At 44.6% G+C, this 22,080-nt stretch overlaps 8 protein-coding genes and 1 non-coding gene across 9 annotated transcripts, besides 1 other annotated feature; 2 read left to right on the top strand and 7 right to left on the bottom strand.

Annotated features, from left to right (window-relative positions):
* Positions 1–619: 619 nt before the first annotated feature.
* On the top strand, positions 620–2,407 carry TOK1 (Tok1p; the record flags this gene model as incomplete). Its single annotated transcript, XM_002552830.1, has 1 exon — positions 620–2,407. The coding sequence occupies one exon, from the start codon at positions 620–622 to the stop codon at positions 2,405–2,407; it is 1,788 nt and encodes a 595-aa protein (XP_002552876.1).
* Positions 2,408–4,143: 1,736 nt separating this feature from the next.
* Positions 4,144–8,445, bottom strand: BCK1 (mitogen-activated protein kinase kinase kinase BCK1; the record flags this gene model as incomplete). Its single annotated transcript, XM_002552829.1, has 1 exon — positions 4,144–8,445. One exon carries the CDS (start codon positions 8,443–8,445, stop codon positions 4,144–4,146), a length of 4,302 nt encoding a protein of 1,433 aa, XP_002552875.1.
* A 269-nt stretch (positions 8,446–8,714) lies between these two features.
* MRPL49 (mitochondrial 54S ribosomal protein bL21m) lies at positions 8,715–9,188 on the bottom strand (the record flags this gene model as incomplete). The annotated part of the gene is made up of 1 exon (XM_002552828.1): positions 8,715–9,188. The coding sequence occupies one exon, from the start codon at positions 9,186–9,188 to the stop codon at positions 8,715–8,717; it is 474 nt and encodes a 157-aa protein (XP_002552874.1).
* A 199-nt stretch (positions 9,189–9,387) lies between these two features.
* PHS1 (enoyl-CoA hydratase PHS1) lies at positions 9,388–10,032 on the bottom strand (the record flags this gene model as incomplete). The annotated part of the gene is made up of 1 exon (XM_002552827.1): positions 9,388–10,032. The coding sequence occupies one exon, from the start codon at positions 10,030–10,032 to the stop codon at positions 9,388–9,390; it is 645 nt and encodes a 214-aa protein (XP_002552873.1).
* Positions 10,033–10,298: 266 nt separating this feature from the next.
* SAP185 (Sap185p) lies at positions 10,299–13,367 on the bottom strand (the record flags this gene model as incomplete). The annotated part of the gene is made up of 1 exon (XM_002552826.1): positions 10,299–13,367. The coding sequence occupies one exon, from the start codon at positions 13,365–13,367 to the stop codon at positions 10,299–10,301; it is 3,069 nt and encodes a 1,022-aa protein (XP_002552872.1).
* Positions 13,368–13,827: 460 nt separating this feature from the next.
* On the bottom strand, positions 13,828–16,005 carry CHS6 (Chs6p; the record flags this gene model as incomplete). Its single annotated transcript, XM_002552825.1, has 1 exon — positions 13,828–16,005. One exon carries the CDS (start codon positions 16,003–16,005, stop codon positions 13,828–13,830), a length of 2,178 nt encoding a protein of 725 aa, XP_002552871.1.
* Positions 16,006–16,170: 165 nt separating this feature from the next.
* LSB6 (1-phosphatidylinositol 4-kinase LSB6) lies at positions 16,171–17,856 on the bottom strand (the record flags this gene model as incomplete). The annotated part of the gene is made up of 1 exon (XM_002552824.1): positions 16,171–17,856. One exon carries the CDS (start codon positions 17,854–17,856, stop codon positions 16,171–16,173), a length of 1,686 nt encoding a protein of 561 aa, XP_002552870.1.
* A 943-nt stretch (positions 17,857–18,799) lies between these two features.
* On the top strand, positions 18,800–20,752 carry GSH1 (glutamate--cysteine ligase; the record flags this gene model as incomplete). The annotated part of the gene is made up of 1 exon (XM_002552823.1): positions 18,800–20,752. The coding sequence occupies one exon, from the start codon at positions 18,800–18,802 to the stop codon at positions 20,750–20,752; it is 1,953 nt and encodes a 650-aa protein (XP_002552869.1).
* A 131-nt stretch (positions 20,753–20,883) lies between these two features.
* Positions 20,884–20,973, bottom strand: KLTH0D03300r. The gene is given in 2 exon segments: positions 20,884–20,919; positions 20,937–20,973. It is a non-coding gene; the product is annotated as a tRNA-Arg (tRNA).
* Positions 20,974–21,034: 61 nt separating this feature from the next.
* Positions 21,035–21,297: a long terminal repeat.
* Between the last annotated feature and the right edge of the window lie 783 nt (positions 21,298–22,080).

Raw genomic sequence — 22,080 nt, 5'->3', positions numbered from 1 at the left:
AGTTTGTTGATGATGCCTGTGTTTTTTGGCGTTTTGAGGTCAATCGATATACAATCTTAAAAAATCTTGACACCACACACAATAGACAAGCTGCTCAGGAAATCCAGCAGCGTAATCATTCAGCTCTAGAAGTCCTGGCATGACTTAACTGAATTCATGAATTTCAAACTTGCTTGAGGCCCATGCACGGCGCTCGACTAAAGCCTATTGAATGGAGGCTATACACTCTCTTAACATCTATTGTTGGAATTAAAGGCTTGTACTAATCACTAAGTTTCTTTCAGCAGCCTACAACGCAATGTCTTAAAAGTGGCAGGCGTGCAAGAGAGCCCTGTTTTATTAGACTACAGATGTATTCGCCCTACGGAAAGAGTTGAGTTGTGGCCCGGCCTACGACTTCCTTATCAGTTGGCCAAGTACTTGAGCAGTACGTTAAAGACATTGGAAGTTGTAAACTTTTAGAGACTTGGGGGTCATGTTTCAGTGTTTTAGCATCAACATCTTAAATCTGATAAAATTACGATTCGGAAAAAAAGAAGCTTAGAAGACATTATACTAACAGAAAACTGTGCTCATCGTGTAGAATTTCGAGAATAAAGATTAAGTTGAGGATGGTTCAATGGTGCGAAAGAATAGTTCAGATGCCGAGCGTGAATATAAGCGACTTCTGGATGAGTCGCTTTCGTTCAACAGAGACAAAGTGATCATCTTAAATGCGGAGCCGTCGAGCCGCTCGTTTGTAATATGGTTTATCATATCGAGTTATTTTCCCGTGATTACTGCCTGTTTGGGTCCTATATCAAACACCATCGCCGTGGCTGGCATTGTTGGGAAGTGGAGGGCAGACGCGGCGGGAAAAACGCATCCGGATCCAAAGGGAGTCTACGCTGTGAATGTGGTTTCACTGGCCTTGGGCTGTGTCTCTAACTTTGTTCTTCTTCTACATTTCTCGAAGAGGGTCGGCTACATACGAGCGCAGCTCACCAATATAGTTGGGTGGACGTTGGCTGGGGGACTGCTGCTTGCAGATGTGATAGTATGCAGTCAAAGAGATTTCCCGCCCAACTTACAAAGAACTGTTGGATTTTGGTACGCGTCCTTCACTGTATTGCTATATTTTGGCTCTACTGTCCTGTTATCAATTCACTACTGCGGCTATAAGGCTGGGAAATACCCAGCGAAATTCAATTTGACGGATAGCGAGAGAAATGTTATGATTTTCACATTTGTTCTATCGATTTGGTTTATATGGGGGTCAGCAATGTTCTCCAAGTTGATAGAAATCAGCTTTGATGAAGCGCTTTATTTCTGTACAGTTTCCATACTAACAATCGGCTTAGGAGACATTGTCCCTCTCTCCGTCTCTGCCAAGATCATGACCCTTGTTTACTCGATGTCTGGCGTTATAATATTGGGTCTCATTGTCGCTTTGACTCGCTCCATACTCCAATCTTCTTCGGGCCCAATTCTCTTTTTTAACCGCGTTGAAACTGCTCGTACTAAGGTTTACGAGAAACTGATTGCAAGTGGCGAGCAGTTGGAAGGAAGAGAAGCATTTGAAGTTATCAAGAATATTCGCAAGGTTTCAGTACAGCGACAAAAGAGATGGAGCGTGCTCTCGACTCTGGTTATTTTTATTGCGTTTTGGCTTCTTGGGGCGCTTGTGTTCCATTTTGCAGAGCGCTGGAACTATTTTAACTGCTTATACTTCTGTTTTTTGTGCTTGATAACTATTGGTTTTGGCGATTATGCGCCGAAGACGGGTTGCGGGAGAGCGTTTTTTGTGATATGGGCCATTTGCGCTGTGCCCTTAATGACAGCTATCATAAACACAGTCGGAGAAACCTTACATTCGATGTCAAGCAATCTGGAGATCAACATTGCAAAATCTTCTGCACTCCTTCTGTCACCTGTGTTTTCTATGTTTGACAAGATATGCTCATTCTGTTCCAATAGTCCAAAAGAAACGCAAATGGACCACAGTGTGGCTGATGAACATGGCCCCCAAAGCGCAAGCGAATCACAAGCAGAAGGAAACGGGGAACTCCTTTCAATTCATAGCCCAGAAAGGCCGCCTTCCAAACCTGATTTTGACAGTGGTTCAGATTCCTCGATTGATTCAAAGATTGCAACAAAACTTAAAGACTACTTACAAGTTATAAAGTGGTTGAGAGAACTTTCGCATCGTAAGCCAGACTCCAAACTTGACTTTGATGAATGGGCAAGGTTGTTTTCTTCCATTAGTGACGATGGAGACAGAACGCTAGGGGACCCCCACTTCTGGGTCTCAGAGGATTCACCTTTGAGATATCCGATTGATGAACCACGTTATGTTATGCATAATCTACTTATCAACCTTGAGAATGACATAGAGCGTTTAGTAAGGAAAAACAGCGATGAGGCTTGATATGAAGATTCGCTTCTTCAAATTCCTACTGTGGTTATTTCCTTCAGTACATATCACTTGAATGGTAGTGGCTGTCTTTGTTCTGTTTTTGCATACAGGTCTTGCAATCAACTTAAAGAGAGAACCCTTCTTTGGGCAAGCTGACAGTGACAAAAAATCAGATAACCAAGCTTCTCAGCGTTTATCCGATAATCCAAACAGTTCACCGTTTCCCATAATTGTGGCTTCAAATTAGTCTTGGTTGACCGAGCTAGCGATTTGGAGTTCTGGAGACAGGCATCAGAGTTTTAAAGGAGTCAATCAGTGCGCAATAAGTCGAACTTCTACAATAAACGACTACAAAGACGTTTCCGGGGGTATTCAATAAGACTAGCGAGAGAAGTTGCAGAACGAAGGGAAAAATGTTTTGCCTATTTCTGTAGCCAGATTCGAACTAATTTCGATCACTCGACCTCGCCAGATAACTCCACTTCCCTTTGTGTGCCCTGAACTTATTACTTCTAAATATCGTACGGCTCTGTAATATGTGTCAATGCTGCACCTAATGGCTGTGATTGCTTTCGAAATTGAACTCTGAACAAATAAGCGCATTACTCACAACCTCAAATAATTGCTGGGCCGCCAGAAAGTCATTTACTATTGCATCTTTCATGGCTCGCTCAATAATGAAAATAGCTTGACGCCGTGGGATTGTTTGCAACAATTACAGCCCATTAACCTACTGCACGGTGTGGCTTTGTTGACCAGCCTCCGGAGTTGTTGCCAAACTAAACCTATGCAAAGATGGGCTGAACAAATTAGCAATGAGGGGGTTGGTTGGCGTAATTGCACAAGGGTTGTTCGAGAAAATGGATTTTGTCTCACGATTTTAATGACTGATGCTTTCGCTCCTCGCATAATTTATTTCCGTTTTCATCTTAATGCACCACACAACCCGGGAAACAGTTTGTGGACTTCTCTTATTATATTCCAGGACATTATGCACGATTTCGTTCATGAGACCAATACTCTGCATAACAGTTTAAGTTATACAGCTTTAGCATTGAGTGGTCCCATCCAAGATTTGGTTTTGGTGCAGTCTTCTTCTTCCAGTGGTTGAGGCCAGCACTGTGTAACAAAATTGACAGCCTCTGCTACAGCCTAAAAGTCAACAATTTAAACACGATCATCACGGCAAAGAACTTTTGTGTCTTAAAAATTTATAATGTCTTCACCACGAGCTTGTGTCGAGATACGAGCTGAACAGTGGCCTCAGTCTTTATTAGACAGTGATCACAATTTGAGCCTCTAGAGAATATTCAAACGGAATCGAGGGCCCATGCATGTGTATTGAGATGTTGTAGAATATGCATCGGGGCTGAAATGAACAATCGCTGAGAGTTTATTTCTTTTGAATTCAAAAAGCCCCGGCTAGAGCGGTGTCACCTTCAAAAAGTGTTTCGTATCAAGGAAAGCTACTTCATAGGCGGCTAATATGCGGGGCCGCTGCTACCCTCTTGACAATTTCGCTAGTTCAGTTTCCTTGCGTTGACTGTAAGGTTGCATACGGCCAAAACCTAGAATTTGAAAGACAACGGCTCATAAAAGTTGAGTAAAAGCTACTTTTCTTGACAGAGACTGGAACTCTTCTCGATCGTTTCCTTACGCGAGAAGTGTCTGTTTCAAAAAAAAATCGATTTGAATCAACTAATTACAGTTGGCATGAGATTTTGAAATTTTTAGGCAGTGTTCAGGCCCTAAGCAGGCTTTGAACGAATAAATCTAGCCAAGCTGGTTTCCTGAAAAACAAATCGACTTCTGACTCCACAAAATGGATGTGATAGAAGGTCATCTGCTGTTGGTCTTTTTTCAGGATCAATTTCAAAACAAGCATCCAGAAAGCTTTTGGCTTCCGCTGACAACAGCTTCTGAGTGTCTTCAGGAATAGGAGGGGCTGATTTGAACTTCCCTATCTTAAACATTGCTGCAACAACCTCAAAGTTGGACCACGGACGTTTGCCTGCAAACATTTCCAGGACCACGCATCCCAATGACCAAATATCAACCTTCGCGCTGTATCCTTGTTTTGTGTCGACCATTTCTGGTGCCATCCAAAATACTGTTCCCCGCATCGTCATATCAGAATTGGAGTAGATGTTATTTGATTTCTTAGAAATTCCGAAATCGCTTATCTTACAAATGCCATCAACATCTAATAGCAAATTGTCTGCCTTCATGTCACGATGTAAAATCCCTTTGGAATGAAGGTAGGCCAACCCTCTCAATACTTGCACCGCAAGGAACCTTATGAGATCCTCATCAAAGCGACCAAAAAGCCTTATCAAGGAGCCAACTGATCCACCCGCCACATACTCTAAAAACAAGCTGTAGACATGATTTTTGTTTTCGAACCCAAGATATTGAACGATATTGACATGATCCAAATCCTTTAATGTAGATACCTCGGATTTGAGAGCTTCTAATACACTCAGAGTTGTTTCGTCTTGCGATCCATAGCGTGGCACCTCAACTTGTTTAACCGCCATCATTTCTCCAGTTGTCACATTTAAACCAAGATAAACGGATCCAAATGACCCTTTACCTATTATTTCACCTTTAATCCAAGCAAATTCCTTATACTCGCCGTTGGAGTTCTTAGACTTGTTTATCGCAACAGTCTTCTTATCGGTAACCTCGACTACTCGAGTTCCCCACATCTTGGTGTTTTTTCGACCGAGGCTCCTTGTTTTGGAGTTGCGCCTAGCATCGCTTGCTTCTCTTGCTATTATTCTAATGGTTTTTGTTCTTCTGGGGATTTTCAAGACATTGGAGCTCTGACTGAGAACCTCTTGTGAATCGTTCATCGATTTTGATATCATAGTCTGAGGAGTTCCAACCCTTGAGTTGTTTGGTGACCTGGGCTCGGGGTCCGGCCCTGGTTGATCATTCCCGAGTGATGATATTTTGGGGGAGCTCGCTTTAACGATCCTTGGTGAAGGTGGCGGTGTTGTTCCTTCAACGATTGGTCTGTCAAGATCCGTCCCGGGGAAAAACCTCTCAAGGTTTTGGTAGACAACTTCAGGGGAGGGACGCAACGTCATTTTTCTGGTGGGAAAATGAAGGTGAGTATTTGTCGCAGAATCAACTGAGTTAAGCGATTTTTCATCGATATCACAATCCGAGTCTTCAGTAGCCTGTTTTGTGCCGTCAAGCTTTTTTGGCTCGCACTGCTTACGTTGTGATGACCAAATGATCTCGTCAGAGGAATCACTGTGACGATCCTCGTCCGATTCAGTAAGGTTTGGTGCATCAGCGAACGAAATATCATTTTCATCAAAAATATCAGCCGCCGAGGCAGAGGAAACAATTCTCTTTGTACTAAATCTTTTAGACAAATGAGGGGGAGATGGTAAAACGGAATTAGCAGTAGATTGTAAAGAACCCGAACGACTTACAAATGGCGGATGAGTGTATGAAATAATAGAGTCCTCCAGGATACCCGGTTTTATGGTGTCACTATTACCCTTGTAAGGCTGGGGTACAAGAACCTGAGTGGAACCAGGGGTGTAGGAATGAACGACGGACTCAGAAGGGCTGACAGCTGTGTTCTTGGAAGTACGTAAAGATCCGTTGGATGACCGCGTAGAGAGCTGGTTCAAAATCGAGGCTGGAGGTGGGGGGCGTGCTTTCCGCTTTAGCGATGCTGTGTTTGCGCGAATCCGATTGAATTTGGGGGAATTTGCTAAGCTGTTGGAACCAGTAGAAACCAATGAGTTCTGTGAGCTTGAAGGCGGCTTCGGAGCTTCCCTTCGAGGCGCGAAATCTGGATTAACATAGGGAGATGCTCGCCTGTTATTGAAGTCTATCTCGTCATTACTTTTCTTCCGAATGATTTGGAATGATTGATCGGAGTCAGTGCTACCCGATGGTACATTGGAATCGGCGCCAGAACTTTTCCTCGGCCTAAATCTTTGACGAGTTTTTGAACCACGACTCTGTTGAGGGTCCTCTGGCAGATTGTCTTTGACTGTCCAATAATCTACCTCTGAATTTGGATTGGTAACGACAGCTCCGTAATAAGAGTTCGGGGTCTGTGGGTATACGGCCCTTCCTGCTGCACGCGCAATGTCATCAAATGATGTTGCATCAGAACATGAAGTTATTGTGGATGTGTCATCATTGGAATTTATAATGCTGCTGTTAGCTGATAACTCTGTCCTTTTGTTTTTAACTAATTGGCCAGATGCAGTGACTTCACTACTTGGCTCTACGATTTCTGGCTTTGACTGAATTGGAGTTTGGTCCTTAATGAACAGCTTGCTAGGAACATTACTAAACATGTTTCCCCTAAGAGTCTCGAGCAAATCATCCTCTATGGCACAACCAATATCGCACCCAAAATCGGTAAGATGAATTGTGTAGTTTTTGTGTTTTATCCCAAGAGTGAGGGCCATGGAGTCTTTGAGTTCATCGAGATTTGTGATAATGCCAATATTCAAGGGAATAAAAGATTTGTTATCTTTTGTTATGAGTATGAACCTGTCGTCTGTTTTGGAATTTTTCAAGGGATAAAAGCGCTTTTCTAGCACGAAATCTTCCCAGTTGAATTCCTGAGATTCCGGAAGATTGGTGTTAACCAATGTGTTTTCCTCAGATAATTCAATTTCGGAAGGCGCACTGGTTGACCTGGTGGCAGAAAGATCAGGTTGCAAGGACTTCCTTTTAAGCTTCCCCCACAGCCGTGACTTCTCATCGTTTAATGGATACGACTGCTTTGGTAATGGAAATTCGGAAGAATTTAGACTAGATTTCTCTCGCGGAAGGCTCTCTAAAGATGAGCTCTTCACCGGCCTCGGTTTTTTATGTTCTTCAGCGGGCTTTTCCGCTATACTGTTACTGCTACCCCCAGTATTTGAGCCAAATAGAGTATTGAAAATTGAAGACTCTGATGAGCTGCTTTTATGCTGTCGTCTGAAGATCCCAGAATAACTAGGTGATATTGGGGAAGAGCAAGTGCGGTTATTGCATCGATCTGGTTGGTTAATACTTTCAGCGGATGATACAGGCCGTGGAGGAATTTTGATATTTATGTTAGGATCTGGTTTGATTTGGTCTTGGCTTGAGCTCCCAAGCAAAGATATGAAACTTCTTCGATAAAGTGAACTCGCACTGCTGGTCTTTTGATGAGACCTCAAAGGTACAATCTTTTCATCGTTAACATCAATGGCGCTGCTTTTGTTTTCTGCGACCATGGTTTCTGAAATCGACCTACTGTGCTCAAATTCTTGTTTCATTTTGTTCCTGATTTTGACTGAATCGCTTGAGCTACGAGACCCGTTCGATTTATCGCTTCTATTTCTGTTGTGCCCACTAACAACATTTTGTTCGAGAGTCCTTTTCAACAAATATTGGAATCTTTTGTAGGAAGATGTCTTGGTTTGGATAAGGTTGTTTTCGTGTTCCAAGAAATTATCATATGCCATCAGCTTCAAAAAACTGCGTCCATGTATCTGACGTTTTTTAAAGTATGCAACCCAAGACTCGTCGAAGTCATTGAAACGGAACCATGAAAGAACTCGAACCATGTTCCATTCATCTGGGTTAGTGACATCCCAAGAAAATAATAGTCCTTGCTGAGGAGAGTTTGTAATTCCAGTGTATGTACTTCCCGGAGCACTATTGGAGACTGCATAATTTGGTGTGTTTTTAACAGTTGAGTTTTTTTTGGAGGGAAACTTAACCTCGTTTTGCCGAGCCTCGTTTTGTCGAACCTCGTTGGATTGATCCTCTTCGAAGGTGAAGCCGCTACTATTTTGAACATCTGTCTTCTCGTCAAGTGGACGAGGCACAATCCTAGCTATGGGGTGGGTATGTGAGTGGAAAGGTGTTGCTTTCAAGCTGTTCTTATCAGCAGGGATCTTGGGGGGCAGTTCTGGGAGCTTGAACTCTGGACTGTTTGGTGTTGATGGTGACGCATGAAACCTGCTAGAAGAAGTGGAGCCCGACCTTGAGCGGGAAGAATGATTCACATTGGCGAGCTTTTTTTTGAGAAAAGCCATGCCTTAACCCACTGGAGAGAATATATGCAAGTTCCTTCAAGCAATATCCTTGGAGTCTCTCTCAACCCAATCTTTTTTATGCCGATGCCTATTAGATTTTATTGATTCAAGTTTGTGCCAAAAATAATTTAAACTTGATTAACGTGACAGAATAACTAGGATTGAGCTATTTAGTGCAGCGAATTAGAGACGATTTCTGGATGATAATACCAGTTTTAACAAGTTTCCTTCCAGGATATATACAGGTTGCTTAAAGGTGACGCGTTTTCTCAATCGTTAAGAGAAAGTTCCGAAATCCTCAAAACCGTGAGATCCGGCTTGCTCACGGCATGACGAACTTTACGGTTCCTTCGCTTCGTGACCTCTCTAACTCGCATAGGGCGTTTAGTTTTCTCCAGAATTGTAGCTTTTATGGTGTAGAGTGAAGGATCCAACGGACTATCGACGACTTTGTAGTTTCTGCTTCCAATTGCGGTGACATCGTTCATGTTCAGAATGTCTCCGACTTCCGCTTGCTTTAGTTTGAAAGGCAGCGTTACCTTATCTCCTTTTGTAACTAGGTATGGCCTATTGTGGATACGAATCACAGCGTAGAGTTCATTTGAGAGCTTTAAAGGCGTGATGTCAAACTTTTGAGACGAAACAGCCGTAGATGAAATTGAGCGGGAAAACTGAGCAGTCGGAAAGTGCGCACACTGTCTGAAGGAATTCAGTGCTGGAAACAACCTTCTGAGCGAGTTCATGCTCTATAAGTAAGCTTCGGGACCTGGATTATATGTCGAGCTCAAAATATCATTACATGTACTCTGTAAAATCAACTATAGAAAATTTGAACGTTGCGAGATGATCACGTGCTCAAATGCTGCCTTAGAAGCGAATGCTCAACGGAGACATGGGCACCTTGGGAGTTGACGGTTTAGCTTTTGAAAGCGCTGCCATTTCTCAGTTTTCCTTCTTGGTAGTTGAGCGGATTGATCTCATAATTTTCTTTCTTTGAACCACCATATGCGAGAAGAGCATTGGGAAACCTGGAATGTAGGTAAGCATGGCCGCTATCAATGCCCATCTGACATTCGCCGAGTATTTAGATTCGCCAACGGGAAGGGCAGAGTAAATTATCAACAGCTCGCTAGCCACACCAAGCGGATAAAGCACCCAGAAGAGGTTGTAACGCAACAAAACTAACAGCTTGGGGGCACCACAAGTCAGGGTCAAATTGAAGTAGTAAAACGAGTATCTGACTACCTCAGTAATTGACCAGGCGATAACGAGTGAAACAAATGTCTTGTTGTGCGCGTTCTCCGCCTCAGGCAAATATTGAAAAACTCCGATTGTCAACAAGAGCCTGGAAGCTACCTGAGCAAAGGTAGTCAAAAGAGGAGCACGCACAATACCAAAGAGTGAGTTGAAAACCTCAATGAGAGCGCCACACTGAATAGCGTTCAAGGTACTCTTGATCTCGTAAAAGAATTCCGGTTGGCCGATTTTAGGATAAACAACAATGGCATTGTAAAGAAGATAGCCCCATAGGCCAGCTGAGAATAAGTTGTACAAAGCTAAAGGATTTACAAATGATACCTTTCCCATTTTTTGTTACGCGCCCTTATTTGACGTTTCTAAAGTCAAAGCGGTCCATTTTCTAAATTCAGCCTTTTTTTTTCCAGCAGCCTCACTATTTTAACCCATGTGTAAAAACAGTTGAAACAGCTCTCCAATCTATCAACACGAATTACTAGTAGTTTATTATTACACAGTGTGAAGCCGATCTAAAAACAAATAAAACAAGGTTACGAAATGCAATGCAAGTATTTTGTTCGGAATTGTAAATGGTGTAAACGTCGATTATCCTTCGCCTACTTGTCTGCCAACTCCTGCTGATTTTGCCTGTATTGGGCAGTATTGATTATCCGGTTTTGCTCTGCGTGATCCCACGCCATGTTGTCTTTGCTTGAAGTCCTGCACAAAGAGTATTGGTCGTCCTCGTCGCCGGCGTCTTCCTTGTCGCTATCGTCGCTGTCCTCATCGTCGTTTTCAGCTAGACTTGCATCTCCCTGATCGTAGTACAGTTGGTTTTCGGACTTTCCTTGCGATAACATACTATCGTAGAGCGGGTGGTGAGGCTTAGCATAAGATTGACCATCATCATTTGGGTCCATATAGTCGTCGTCATCATCCTCGAGCCCAAAGTGGGAAGGGTTGAAGGCGCCGCTATCTTTGAATTCACTAGAACCCGCTTTCGATCCGTGCTTCAAAAACTCGGATGATTGCGCGCTTCCAGGAGCAGAGCTACCCCAGATATCTTCGTCATCATCGTCAGAAGATGAGGACGTGTTGTAGTCCTTAGATAATTGACGGGACATATAGTTGCTAAACTTGTTCTTCCCATCCTTTCCTCCCTCAGTAATGTCATGGTCTTCCAACTCTTGTGCATTGTTCTCGCTGAAGGTCCCAGGGCCGATATCGTAATCGATGTCAGGATTTAAATGCAGTTCCGTTTTGTTACCGTGCTCATCCTCATATTGATAGTAGCGAGGATTATCGACACTGTCGTACTCTGTGTAATTTCCAGTGCTGCCAGCGCCATTATCGAAGTCACGGTAGCCGTCACCTTCGTCATTGCCTGTCACAGAAGTCTTACCACCTGGGTTTTCATCCTCGATATCGGGATCTTCGTGATCATCCTCCTCCTCTTCGAAGTCTCCTAAAACAGAACTGTAGTTTTCACGGGTGTCGGCCAACACAGTTTCTGTATATTCTTTCCAGCGGGGTTCATTTAAGCTTTCAACGATGGCCGAATTGCTAAATGTAATTTTCATTTCATCAACGTACGCTGCGAACTTTGCGACCTCTTCGGCGATCAAAGTAAGATGGCCCATATACCCGAGTCTGAGACCTGTCTCGTTTTCATAATCCTCGCATTTTCTATCTCCATCCATAATCATGTGTGTTAACTTGGCTCCAGTGAAAAGGTCAGCGATCAAAAAGCGATTGAAACCAGTTTTTAGCGGACCATTGAAAATCTGCTGAACAATATCGAAGACGACATTGTGCAAAAAGTTGTTCCATGGAAAATCAAAAAACATTTCGAGTATGGATGTAATAACCCTATTATCTTGAAGAGCAATTTTCAGTTGGTCTCCGACTACTGGGTTTTCTCTCAAAGACTTTTCGGATAACTCGTTTTCGCTTGAGCCCTCGGATTGGATTTCTTCACCAGCAGCATCGGCATCCTCTTTGGTCTGTATTCCATCCTCGTCACTGCTGTTTTCAGAGTTGGTAGCAGCAATTCTAAGATCGGACATCTTCTGCAGAACATCCTCATTCTCGTCTTTCTTGTGACTACCTTCACTCTTTTCCTGTTGAAGGATCTTCTCTCTAACGGCGTCTCTTTCTGCGACTATCGATCCGCCACTGGGCTCGTTGAGTAATGTCATGTTTGAGCAATGTAACAGTTCAGCAACAAGCTCGCATATTTTGAACCTTTCGAACCCTAGGGGCTCGATTGATCCAAAGGGAGTCTCCAAGGGCGGCAGCTCTGTCTCAACCAACATCTTGTTGAACTCTGGTAGATGTTCTGCTGCGCACTTTATCAGATATCCTAAGTAAATTGGGTCTCTATCGTTTGGAGGATGAGTCTCCAACGTGGTGTACATTACCTGTACAAAGTCGTAGTCGGAATTATTTTTCCTAATCAACTCGATTATTATTCCAACACCGTTGCTGAGAGATGTTCCACCGCTGAGCATTATATTCATTAGTTTTTCCACCATTGGAGGTGACACTAATTCTCTTGTTAGTCCATTTGGACCTATGGCAGATGCAATTTCGTTATTTGAGTTGGCACTTATTGTAATCAGAGCTTTCAGAAAGTCACCAGCAGCAGACTTGGTAGATGAGGAGTGGCCAGCGGCTAAGTGATCAAGGAGTTTCGGAATTAACTCCTGACTTCCGAGCTTCTCAATGACACCAGTGGAGGTATCCGGCTTGTCAGTCGAAATTACTTTCAGTAGGTAGTCCATGAGAGGAGGGTTGTCAGTGTGCTTTAGGAATCTATCAACAAGATCATCTTGAGCTAAGATGAAATGCAGCATGCCGGATATATCCATATCCAGCAGTCTTTCATTGATTTTCATGAAGTACGTCGATGCAACGATAGAAAGGGGAGCTGGGTGATCCAGCATAGCCCACAATCTACCTAGAAGTTCTTCATGGTCCATGAAAGCGGAAGAGATAGGCCAAACGTCGGCAGATAATATTTCTGCAGCCATCCGGGCTCGCCGAGAGTCCGACTGTTCCTCGGAGTCCGGAGGTAGCGTGATACTTGTTTCATTAGATGATACGGAAAGTTGATCAGACATAGGCTCTCTGTCGTTCTTGTCCCCACCCAAAGATTCTTTGTTTTGAGGCTCCTCCGAGTCATCAGCGCCTGATTTAGGTGCGTCTGATATTGGCTTTTCGTCTTCTTCTTCGCTTTCCTCTAGGCTCTCGCTCAGAACATGCTCGTTAGTAACGTAGTCCACTAACTTTGCCAACACTTGAGGATACTTGAAAAATATCAACAGCTTGAAGTTAGAGCACATAAGCTCCGTGTATAGCTCTTCATCGTCAAGAAGCTCATCAAGAACCTCCATGTTTGGTTCATAGTCTCTGTATTCGGCCTCCGAATCTGGTAGAGCATTGTTTTGATCTGCAGAGCCGTGCTCAGCATCTGCATCGGATTTTTCAAGCGATTCGCTTCCATCAGAACTACTGCCCCCAGGAGATGCCAGCAGCCTGTTTATTTTCTCCTGAGAGTCGTTGTCCTGTTGTTTATCTTGAGCACCCTCTTCGCTACTCACCTTGATGAACGCTCTATTCAAAAGTTTCGACAAGGGAGACTCGCTTGCGTAGTTTTGTCCGAATTTCCAGAAAGACCCTGACATGGCTCTATTTGTTTGTTATGCCGTTAAAAAAACTAGTCCGCGTCGACCTAACGACTTGGGAAGCTTGCACAAGACCGCTTGCTTATATCTCCAGCCTTTTCTTGCGGTGGCAACTTCAACCTAGCTTGCTAGACAGTTCGTGCCCCTGATATATTACACTAGTGTCCACTTTCACTAGCCTTGATTTTGCAGTAGCGAACGCGTGCGTTTCGTTTTTAAAGCCCAAAGCTCTAAGTTGAGAACGGGATATATCTAGCCCTACGTTGTAGAACTATAGCTTCCTCAACTTTAGCCTTGAATCAACTAATACCATCCCAGTGAGCTTCCGCCTGCGAGGGTAGTTCAGTTCTACACCGAAAAAAATTTTTAGAGTAGGGTAACTTTTCTTTGAAGTATAACCTGTGCTAATAAAGAATGCTAGTTAAGGGTCTTTATCGGAATTTCAAACCGTTTCGGACCTTTAGTCGTCATTCAGCTCTTGTACGTAGTTCAGAAGCTTGTCCGTAAGAGCAACAATGCCAGTTTGAGCGGACGGAAGAGTGTAAATATGATTTCTTACGGTATCGACACCGGAAGATGCAGACAGGTCGATCAAAACCCGAAGATCGGCTAGGTTGAGGAAGTTGTAGAATCTACTCTCGTAAGAGATCTTATCCACAACAAGAGCTAGGAGCACATCTTGATCCAGTACGTCAGAGGAGGGGTACCGACGAGTAAGGTATAGATCTAGTAACTTCTCTGCACTAACAGGATCAAAGCGTGCCATGATGCTGGTACGCAAACAGGCAACAGCATCTGCCCACAGCCAAGTGCGCAGGTGCGTGAGCCCCAAGAGCTCCCACTCTAGACCGCTATAAAGTTCCTCGCGATGCTCTTGACTGTTGAAAGTAATCTTTAGGTCTTCGTAAAGGTTAAGAAACAGCTGATCCAGCCATTTTTCGCAGAGCCGTTTTGCTTTAAATTCGGGCCGCAGAACCCCAGCATCTCCAAGTCCTCTTTCTCTTTCCATTACAAAAATACTAGAACGCAGCTCAAGCAGCGAATTCCAGCCTATTTTCGAAATGATATGCACAAGCAGGTCGTAAGCACACGTCATGGACCAGCTGAGTTGGCTGGCCATCGAGTTTCGTGCCAGCAAATTCTTGTCGCCCAGAGAAGCCACTTCCTGCGGTGAAACGAAATTGATTAGATTTTTGCTTTGAGGGCCATAAATTGGACCTAGCTCGACGCATGGCCCTTCCCAAATCTCTTTGATACAGCCTCTCTTTGCTTGGGGTGGCATGACGATTCTTCCATATATCATAGAAGTCAGGTCATGATCCTTGACCGATCCAAGGGTGCTGGAAATGAAGTGATATTCATTAGATTGTAGGCGTGACCGTGGAGTGGAGCATAAAGGCCTGTTGTAAAAATGTTCTTTTGCAGCCTCCTGTAACATGGCATCTTTGCAGGGATCAGAGGACGGAAGCGCAGGCAATGAATTGATAGCGAACAATGCTTGCTCATGATTGCCTAATTCAACATAGCATCTGGCAAGCTTGTTCCATGCCTCAAAACCATCGGAGCAAATGGATGTGACCTTTTGAGCTAGCGGAAGCGCCAGAGCAAAGTCTCCTCTTACCATTAAGAAATCTATCTGTAGGTTTAAGAGATCAGCCGCGTGTATGAGTTGGCTTTGTTCCAGATCTTTTAAACCATTAGGAAACAGGTTCTGCATAGAGCTGTTTATTGTTTGGATGGCTACTATGTCCTTGGCTTCACTCTTTATTAAGACGGCAGCCATAGCTGTTTTGTAGCAAACAGAATTTTCAGGATCCTGCATACAGAGGTCTTCTAAAGTTCCAACCACGAATCCGTTTAATTTGTTGGCAACTTGAAGTAACGACAGTAGTGAATCAAGGATGTAGTTATTTTTGTAAGACGGAAAACTGTGTTTTGTCATGTCGCAGCCAAGTTCAGGACCGCGTGGCAGGTAGCGGCATACAAGGCTGATGCACTTTTTGCAGTAAGCCAAGCCGTTTTCCAATGCGAATGGTAACTCAACGAGACCTGGTAATTTACGTTCCCGATCCATGTTAGTGATGATGGAGCGAACAAAGCCGCTAACGAACGCTTCCTCCCATAAAGCAGGTGTCAGCTGGATGTTGCTAGAGCCTGAAATGCAGTCTATGACATTAATTTGATAATGCTTCGGCGATTCATAACGAATTCTAATGTCAACATTACTAAAGACGTTCGTACAGCAGTAAGTACTCACGCGATTTTTATTCTTTGAAGAGCCCCCAGCTAACTTCAGGGTATTCAAGTATGCAATAGGCGTAGCCTCTGAGGAAGTATCGAGCCCTGTCAAGTAGTGGTACTCTCCAGTTTCAGTCTGATGGAATCTGTCGAATTGAGTCACGTGAGCCATATCCGGGGGACCTATACCAAGTAGATCTTGTTCTGCTAGAGTACGCAATAAACGGCCGCGAATTCCAAAGCTTTCGCCAAACTTGACTTCTAAAATCCGTGGGTTCTCCTCCAAGTTCGCGCCCAATTTTTGAACGAGATGGTCGTCGTCTTTGAATAAGGCGTCTCTGGGGTGCTCGTTCACAGCAACGGAGGAGGCATTCTTCTTTCTCCAAGGTAGAATATTCATCTATCAAGATCCTTCAGCCTTCGCGAATCAATTGGCCGGTAAAATATATGGTGTTGATCACACCCTGCAGCTAAAGAGTACCTTTGAGTAAATGAACTCGGTGTTGCAATGAGTTCAAAAACCATCAACATATAATCATGTACGTAAAATTAATCGAAGGACCCTTTACCACCACGTAAATACAGGGGGCTTCGAATTAACTAGCATCAGTCTCTCGATCACAACTTTTTTTGTTTTGTAAGATGCTTGGATGCCAACGCTAGTCCCCTCTTCTGAAGGTCCGTGTTGAGCGTCAGTAGTAGTTGATGGCTTGGTGTTATGCACCCTGGACTCACCAGTCATAGGACGGCCTCCTTCGCCAACTTCTTGAAGGTGCTCGGTAAAGTTGGGCCGCTGAGAGATGAAGTCTTTCGCTGTTCCCGAATTCGTACCCTCTTCAGGTAACGATGAAAGAACCATTGGCGAAGAGGGTGAAAAAGGAATTGATTCCCGCATAGCGCTTTGTATAATAGCCAGTGGTAAAGTACTGGAAGGGACTTGCATGATTTCATCAATTACAAGCGTTCTTGTTCTTCTGACAAGCTCTAATGGGCCCTGTGTTGGATTTTTGAGCGTTTCAACAACGTTGAAAGCTTGTCCTTTCAAAACGCTCCACTGCTTTTTCCACATTCTGGTCTTGAATTCAGCGTCACGGCTGAATTGCTCTCTAAGTTGTGAGTGACAATTTTCCCACCATTTTTTGTTTGTTAGCAGGGGCAAAAAGTGCCGCCTTGTTGATTCGGAGAACGGTTGCGCCAGGATATTCACGGGGAGATATAGCCACCCATATGGGAACGACCTCCACTCGTCGGGATGCTTCCAGGGGAACGCGAGGCCATTGTCTATAGCAGCCAGCTCTAAGTCCCAGGTATTATCGGAAAGTTTTCGGACACGGATCATCCAGTTGTCGAGTCCACGATCAGTGTTACGCATGATATAGTCAAGAATAATCAGCTTTTCCAGCTTCAAGCGGAACGTTTGTAGTGTCTGTGCGTTCCAATGAAACTCCTCTTCCTGCTTGTGATCTACACGTTCCCTGAACATACCAGGGAAAGGATGCTTGTCGAGAAACTCACCAGCGCCTACATAATCCTTGACAAAGAGCTGGAAAGATCCAGACTTCTGTAGTTTCCGAGGCTCCGTTGCAAACCACGCTCTCCTTTTGTCGTAAAAATTCTGAGACATCAGCACTATCGTATCAGTGTGGGGAACCAAACCGGTTCCTAAGAGCTCATCCAACACACTAGCCGCCGACTCACATATGTAGCCAAGGTTTGGAATCAAACAGCTGCGCCCGAAAAAACAGGGGAAGAATGTCCTGTGTGCCCACTTCGTCCATTTCGGCGATAGCGGGCCGTAAGGTTCTTCATCCTTTGGTTTGAACACCCCCAGCGGTGTTTGAGAGTCTCCCGTTCCGTAGACAAAATAAGACCCGCTTGAGCCGGCTTTTATGCGCTGTAATTCGATGTTGTAGTTGGTGATTGCGTCAACGCAGTCTTTCACAACACACCGGAAATGCTGCGTGAGTGCATCTCTATCAGGGAGAACCGGTATCTCAGTGTAGCCTCTCAGAGGCTCAAAAACAGAATATTGAATTTCGTAGTGCTCTTCGCCCAGTGTTAACCTCGACGGAGTTCCGTCCCCGCCATGCCACACAAAACTTGTCCATCTCCCCAATGTGCCGATAAATGCAGTCGAGTTGTGCGCCGTGTCACTCAACCGCTCCTGCTGCTCCCGGTTCTGTAACCAGTCATACGTGTTTGTCGTCACGACCTGGTTCGCATTGCCCAGGTTGTTAGACTGCTGAGCCATGAACCGCTTCCTTGAAACGTAGTGTTTCGAGAATCATTTTATCGTGCGTAGGGTTCAGGAAAACTTCCTTTATATGTTGAATCTAAACTACACCGAAAAATAGACAAAGGGGTATATGTTACAGACACGCTAGCACGAGCGCCGCGGCCAGGGACCCATCTGCAGTTGCCTTCTAGTCCTTCAAAGCGAGTGCTGCCCTCACTGCACGCATGTACCTGTTACTCTGCAAACTCTATCGAGCCGCCAACGGTTAGCGGCGCTTTGACGTGAAAGAACCACAGCTGTTTTAAACTTATAACCCTAGCATTGACAGAGCAGCCTGATTGAGTGGTAAACGTAGCACATTTCAGCCGCAGTCAAATGCATTGACGCTTCTTGAGATACCTTGCGGGGACTGCATGCAGCAGCTAATTTTAAGGGCAACACTGGCTTGTCGCCGAGGAGGCATCGAGAAGCGAATCATCCAAGAATGACGCTGGCCCCAGTGCTCGAGGCATTCGCTTTTCCCGACAAGATCCTGATCCCCCTGATCTCAAAATAACACCACTTTCGCGCCCCTCGCGCGACCCTCGTTGCATGTCGATCCGGCTCACCCGTTGTCTTAATAAGCGATGGATAATGACATTATGGCTTTGCGCACGTGATATTTCGCAATCTAAGGAAACAGGACTCGTTCTGAACGCGTCTTCCGTACAGTACAAAGAATCTCAACCAAAATTCCGGCCGGACATTGAGACTCGTGTTGTGGATGGACACAATGTGGGGCCTTTACGCCGAGCTGTGAGCGAAGTTTTCGGCTCGAGTTTTTCTGATAATGCAAAAAAAAATTCGCACACAATTTGTCAGATTTAGTTGTCTGCACGAAAGCATTCCAAAAAGTGGCTAATAAAAGCACAGCGCGCGCAGGACTTGACCTTTTTAACTGAGCGGCAGGGGATCAGCAATGGGTCTTCTTTCTCTCGGGACCCCACTTGAGTGGCCTGAATCCCGCCAGTATAATGACCATGTGAGAAAGAACGGCATTGAGCAACTTCTGTACATCTTCCTGGCGGCGAACGGCAGGAAGAACGACCCCCTTCTGTGGGGGGACGAGATAGAGTACATGATGTGCAAAATTGACGATGCTGGACGCAATGCTGTTCTGGCGGTTGACGACGACGATGTTCTATGCGCGCTAAACACGGAGGATGTAGGGGTTTGCCAGGCGCACAATACATCCTTCCACCCCGAATACGGCCGCTATATGATCGAGGCTACGCCTGCAAGGCCCTACACAGGCTTTATGAGCAACTACGTGGAGGAAAACATGGGGGAGCGCAGGGCAATTGTTGACAGCAAGCTAGAAAAGCGTGGGGTTGAACTGCTCTCGCTGGCTGTGTTTCCTCGTATGGGGTGTCCGGGCTTCACGGATCTGAGCGAGTCGTGGGACCACCACAATAGCGCCTCGAGGTCTCTGTATCTACCGGACGAAATCATAAACCGGCACGCGAGGTTCCCCACTTTAACGGCGAACATACGCACGCGGCGAGGAGAAAAGGTGTGCATGAACGTTCCCATGTACAAGGATAAACGAACACCTGACCACGATGATACTGTTTTCGTGCGTGACTGGTTCACCATTGAAGACAAGGAGGGCCCATTGGCGTCCAAACCCGGCCACATATACATGGATTCCATGGGCTTCGGCATGGGCTGCAGCTGCTTGCAGTTGACATTCCAAGCGCCAACAGTCGACAAGGCTCGGTACCTCTACGATTCGCTCGTCAACTTTGCTCCAATCTTCCTTGCTGCGACTGCCGCCTCGCCAGCTTTCAAGGGATGGTTGGCCGACCAGGATGTCCGTTGGAATGTGATTTCTGGCGCCGTAGATGACCGCACCCCGTATGAGCGGAGTACCGAACCACTTTTGCCTGAATACAACAATGGTAACGGTAAGTCTCTCAATGAACATCCTATGCGGATTCCAAAGTCCAGGTACAGCGCAGTGGATCTCTACTTGGGTGGTAACTCTTTTTTTGACCGCGAATTCAATGACACCGATGTTCCGGTCAATCAAGAAGTCCTAGAACGGCTTCAGTCCAATGATATTTTCCCAATGGACTTCGACCTCGCTCGCCATTTTTCTCATTTGTTTATCAGGGACCCCTTGGTGGTCTTTCAAGAACGCGTTGACCAAGATAACAAGCATTCGACGGATCATTTCGAAAATATCCAGAGCACAAACTGGCAGACACTACGGTTCAAACCACCTACTCAAGAGGCTACCCCAGAAAACAAAAAGTGTCCCGGATGGCGCGTTGAGTTTAGACCTATGGAGATTCATTTGACTGACTTTGAAAATGCAGCCTATGCAAACTTCATATACTTGGTCGTTGAATGCCTGTTGACCTTCAGCGACGATATCAATGCGTATGTGCCCATGTCAGAAGTCTGGAAAAATATGGAGATTGCACACCGCCGCGATGCTGTACTTGACGAAGAGTTTTACTGGAAAATTGGCTTCAATAAGGAAGGGACGCGAAAGCTGTCATTCACAGAGATTTTCCATCACCCAGAAAGTGGTATTTTCCCTCAATTTATAGATCGCATTTTGGTTCACAAGGGATTCGTCTCTTCTTCATGGACGGAACTCAAAAATTCTCGCCAATCTGCGCATCTCAGGCTGTACTACTATTTGAAACTCATATCCGATAGAGCTACGGGTGCATTGCCAACAACTGCCAGGTTCTTACGTGACTTTATTTTGAATCACCCTGACTACAAAGAAGACTCTCGATTGACTTCTGTGATCAACTACGACATGTTGAAGCTGGCCTCCAGACTCACACATCTCGATGATACTAACGGAGAGCTCACAAGATTTTTTGGCGAAGAAATAGTTCAGTTTTTGAGATAAGATAGATACTAGCTAAATAGTAACTTTTTAGAGCCTATTTACTTCCTATGCGTAATTTTTTGTACACATACCTACCGCCAGAGAAAAAAAATTGGTCCTAGATATCAAGACCAATAAAAATTAAAGTAAGTCTTCCCCGCCAGGAGTCGAACCTGGAATCTTCTGGTTTCAGAAGTGGATACAATCGTAGCCAGACGCCGTGACCATTGGGCCACGAGGAATAAGACTTGTAAGAAGCTCCTTCTGATATCTATATATCTTTATAATAAAGATGTTTTACTGTGTCATAAAACAATAATGGAACAAGGATATTCTGAGACAACGAAGGAACAACATCAGAGATAATGAAGAACACTAGAGATAATGAGGCTTGCTCTAGGTCTCCGGATCTATAACTATAAGTACTACTGCATCCAAGGCTCAGTATGACATTAAGTAGAAGAAAGGAGGAAGGATCCTCGAATAGAAGAGTAATCGCGACCGTATAGAGGCTATTAACTGCCAACTTCATCATAATCCAGAAGCTCATAATAATCTACGACACACTGTCATCACTCGCCATACAAGCGTCCAGGAAGCCAACGAGAATTTCTGAGACACATTATTTACGCTAGACTTCGGGCCTGCTCGCATGTTGTGGTTAGAATTCGACTGTATTCAAATTCATAAACCTTCTGAGGCCTCACTGGTTACTTATATAGTATATTGCTGGCCTCGTTTTCAATTATCGACGCTGCTCCTATGATCCTTATCATCTCTGATAACTTTCCTTGGGATTCGTGGGTCTTTCACCCTTTTGACGGCACTCGCCCTTACTAGCTCATTGTTGCATGACATCGTGATAGTTAATTATGGGGTCTAAACAGCAGTAGTTCATGAAGACGCTAAGGAAAACACAGGCATTCGCCTAAAACTACGCACCTTCTAAAGAGATTTTAAACTTGGTTGCTAAATTTATAATGGCTATGAGCATATCGTTGTAGCTCTCTGTCTTCATTCAAAGTAACATTTGGCGGCACTTGATCTAGGAACATTCAATGAGGAGTAAGCTAGCATTAAGTCTTAAACTATCAGGGACCTTTCGCTGGATGCCGCAGGCAGTGTGTTTGGTACAGCCCTTGAGTCATCAAAAACCTTAAGATAATCAGAAAACCTAGCTGTAGTAGTCAGTGGCTTACGAAGTTCTTGCAGCGAACACTTATCTTGGGCTTGCTCTTTTCTTTGACGTTGAACAAAACACAATGTCATTCCAGGCAGTTTCACTGTACACGAAGACTGTATTTCAACAATCTGATGAACCCAATGCCATTTCAAAGTATCTGGTCACA

Source organism: Lachancea thermotolerans (genome assembly GCF_000142805.1).
Source record: "Lachancea thermotolerans CBS 6340 chromosome D complete sequence".
Classification (NCBI taxonomy): domain Eukaryota; kingdom Fungi; phylum Ascomycota; class Saccharomycetes; order Saccharomycetales; family Saccharomycetaceae; genus Lachancea; species Lachancea thermotolerans.
The sequence above is the reverse complement of the archived record's forward strand: the minus strand, read 5'-3'. Positions and strand labels throughout refer to the sequence as shown.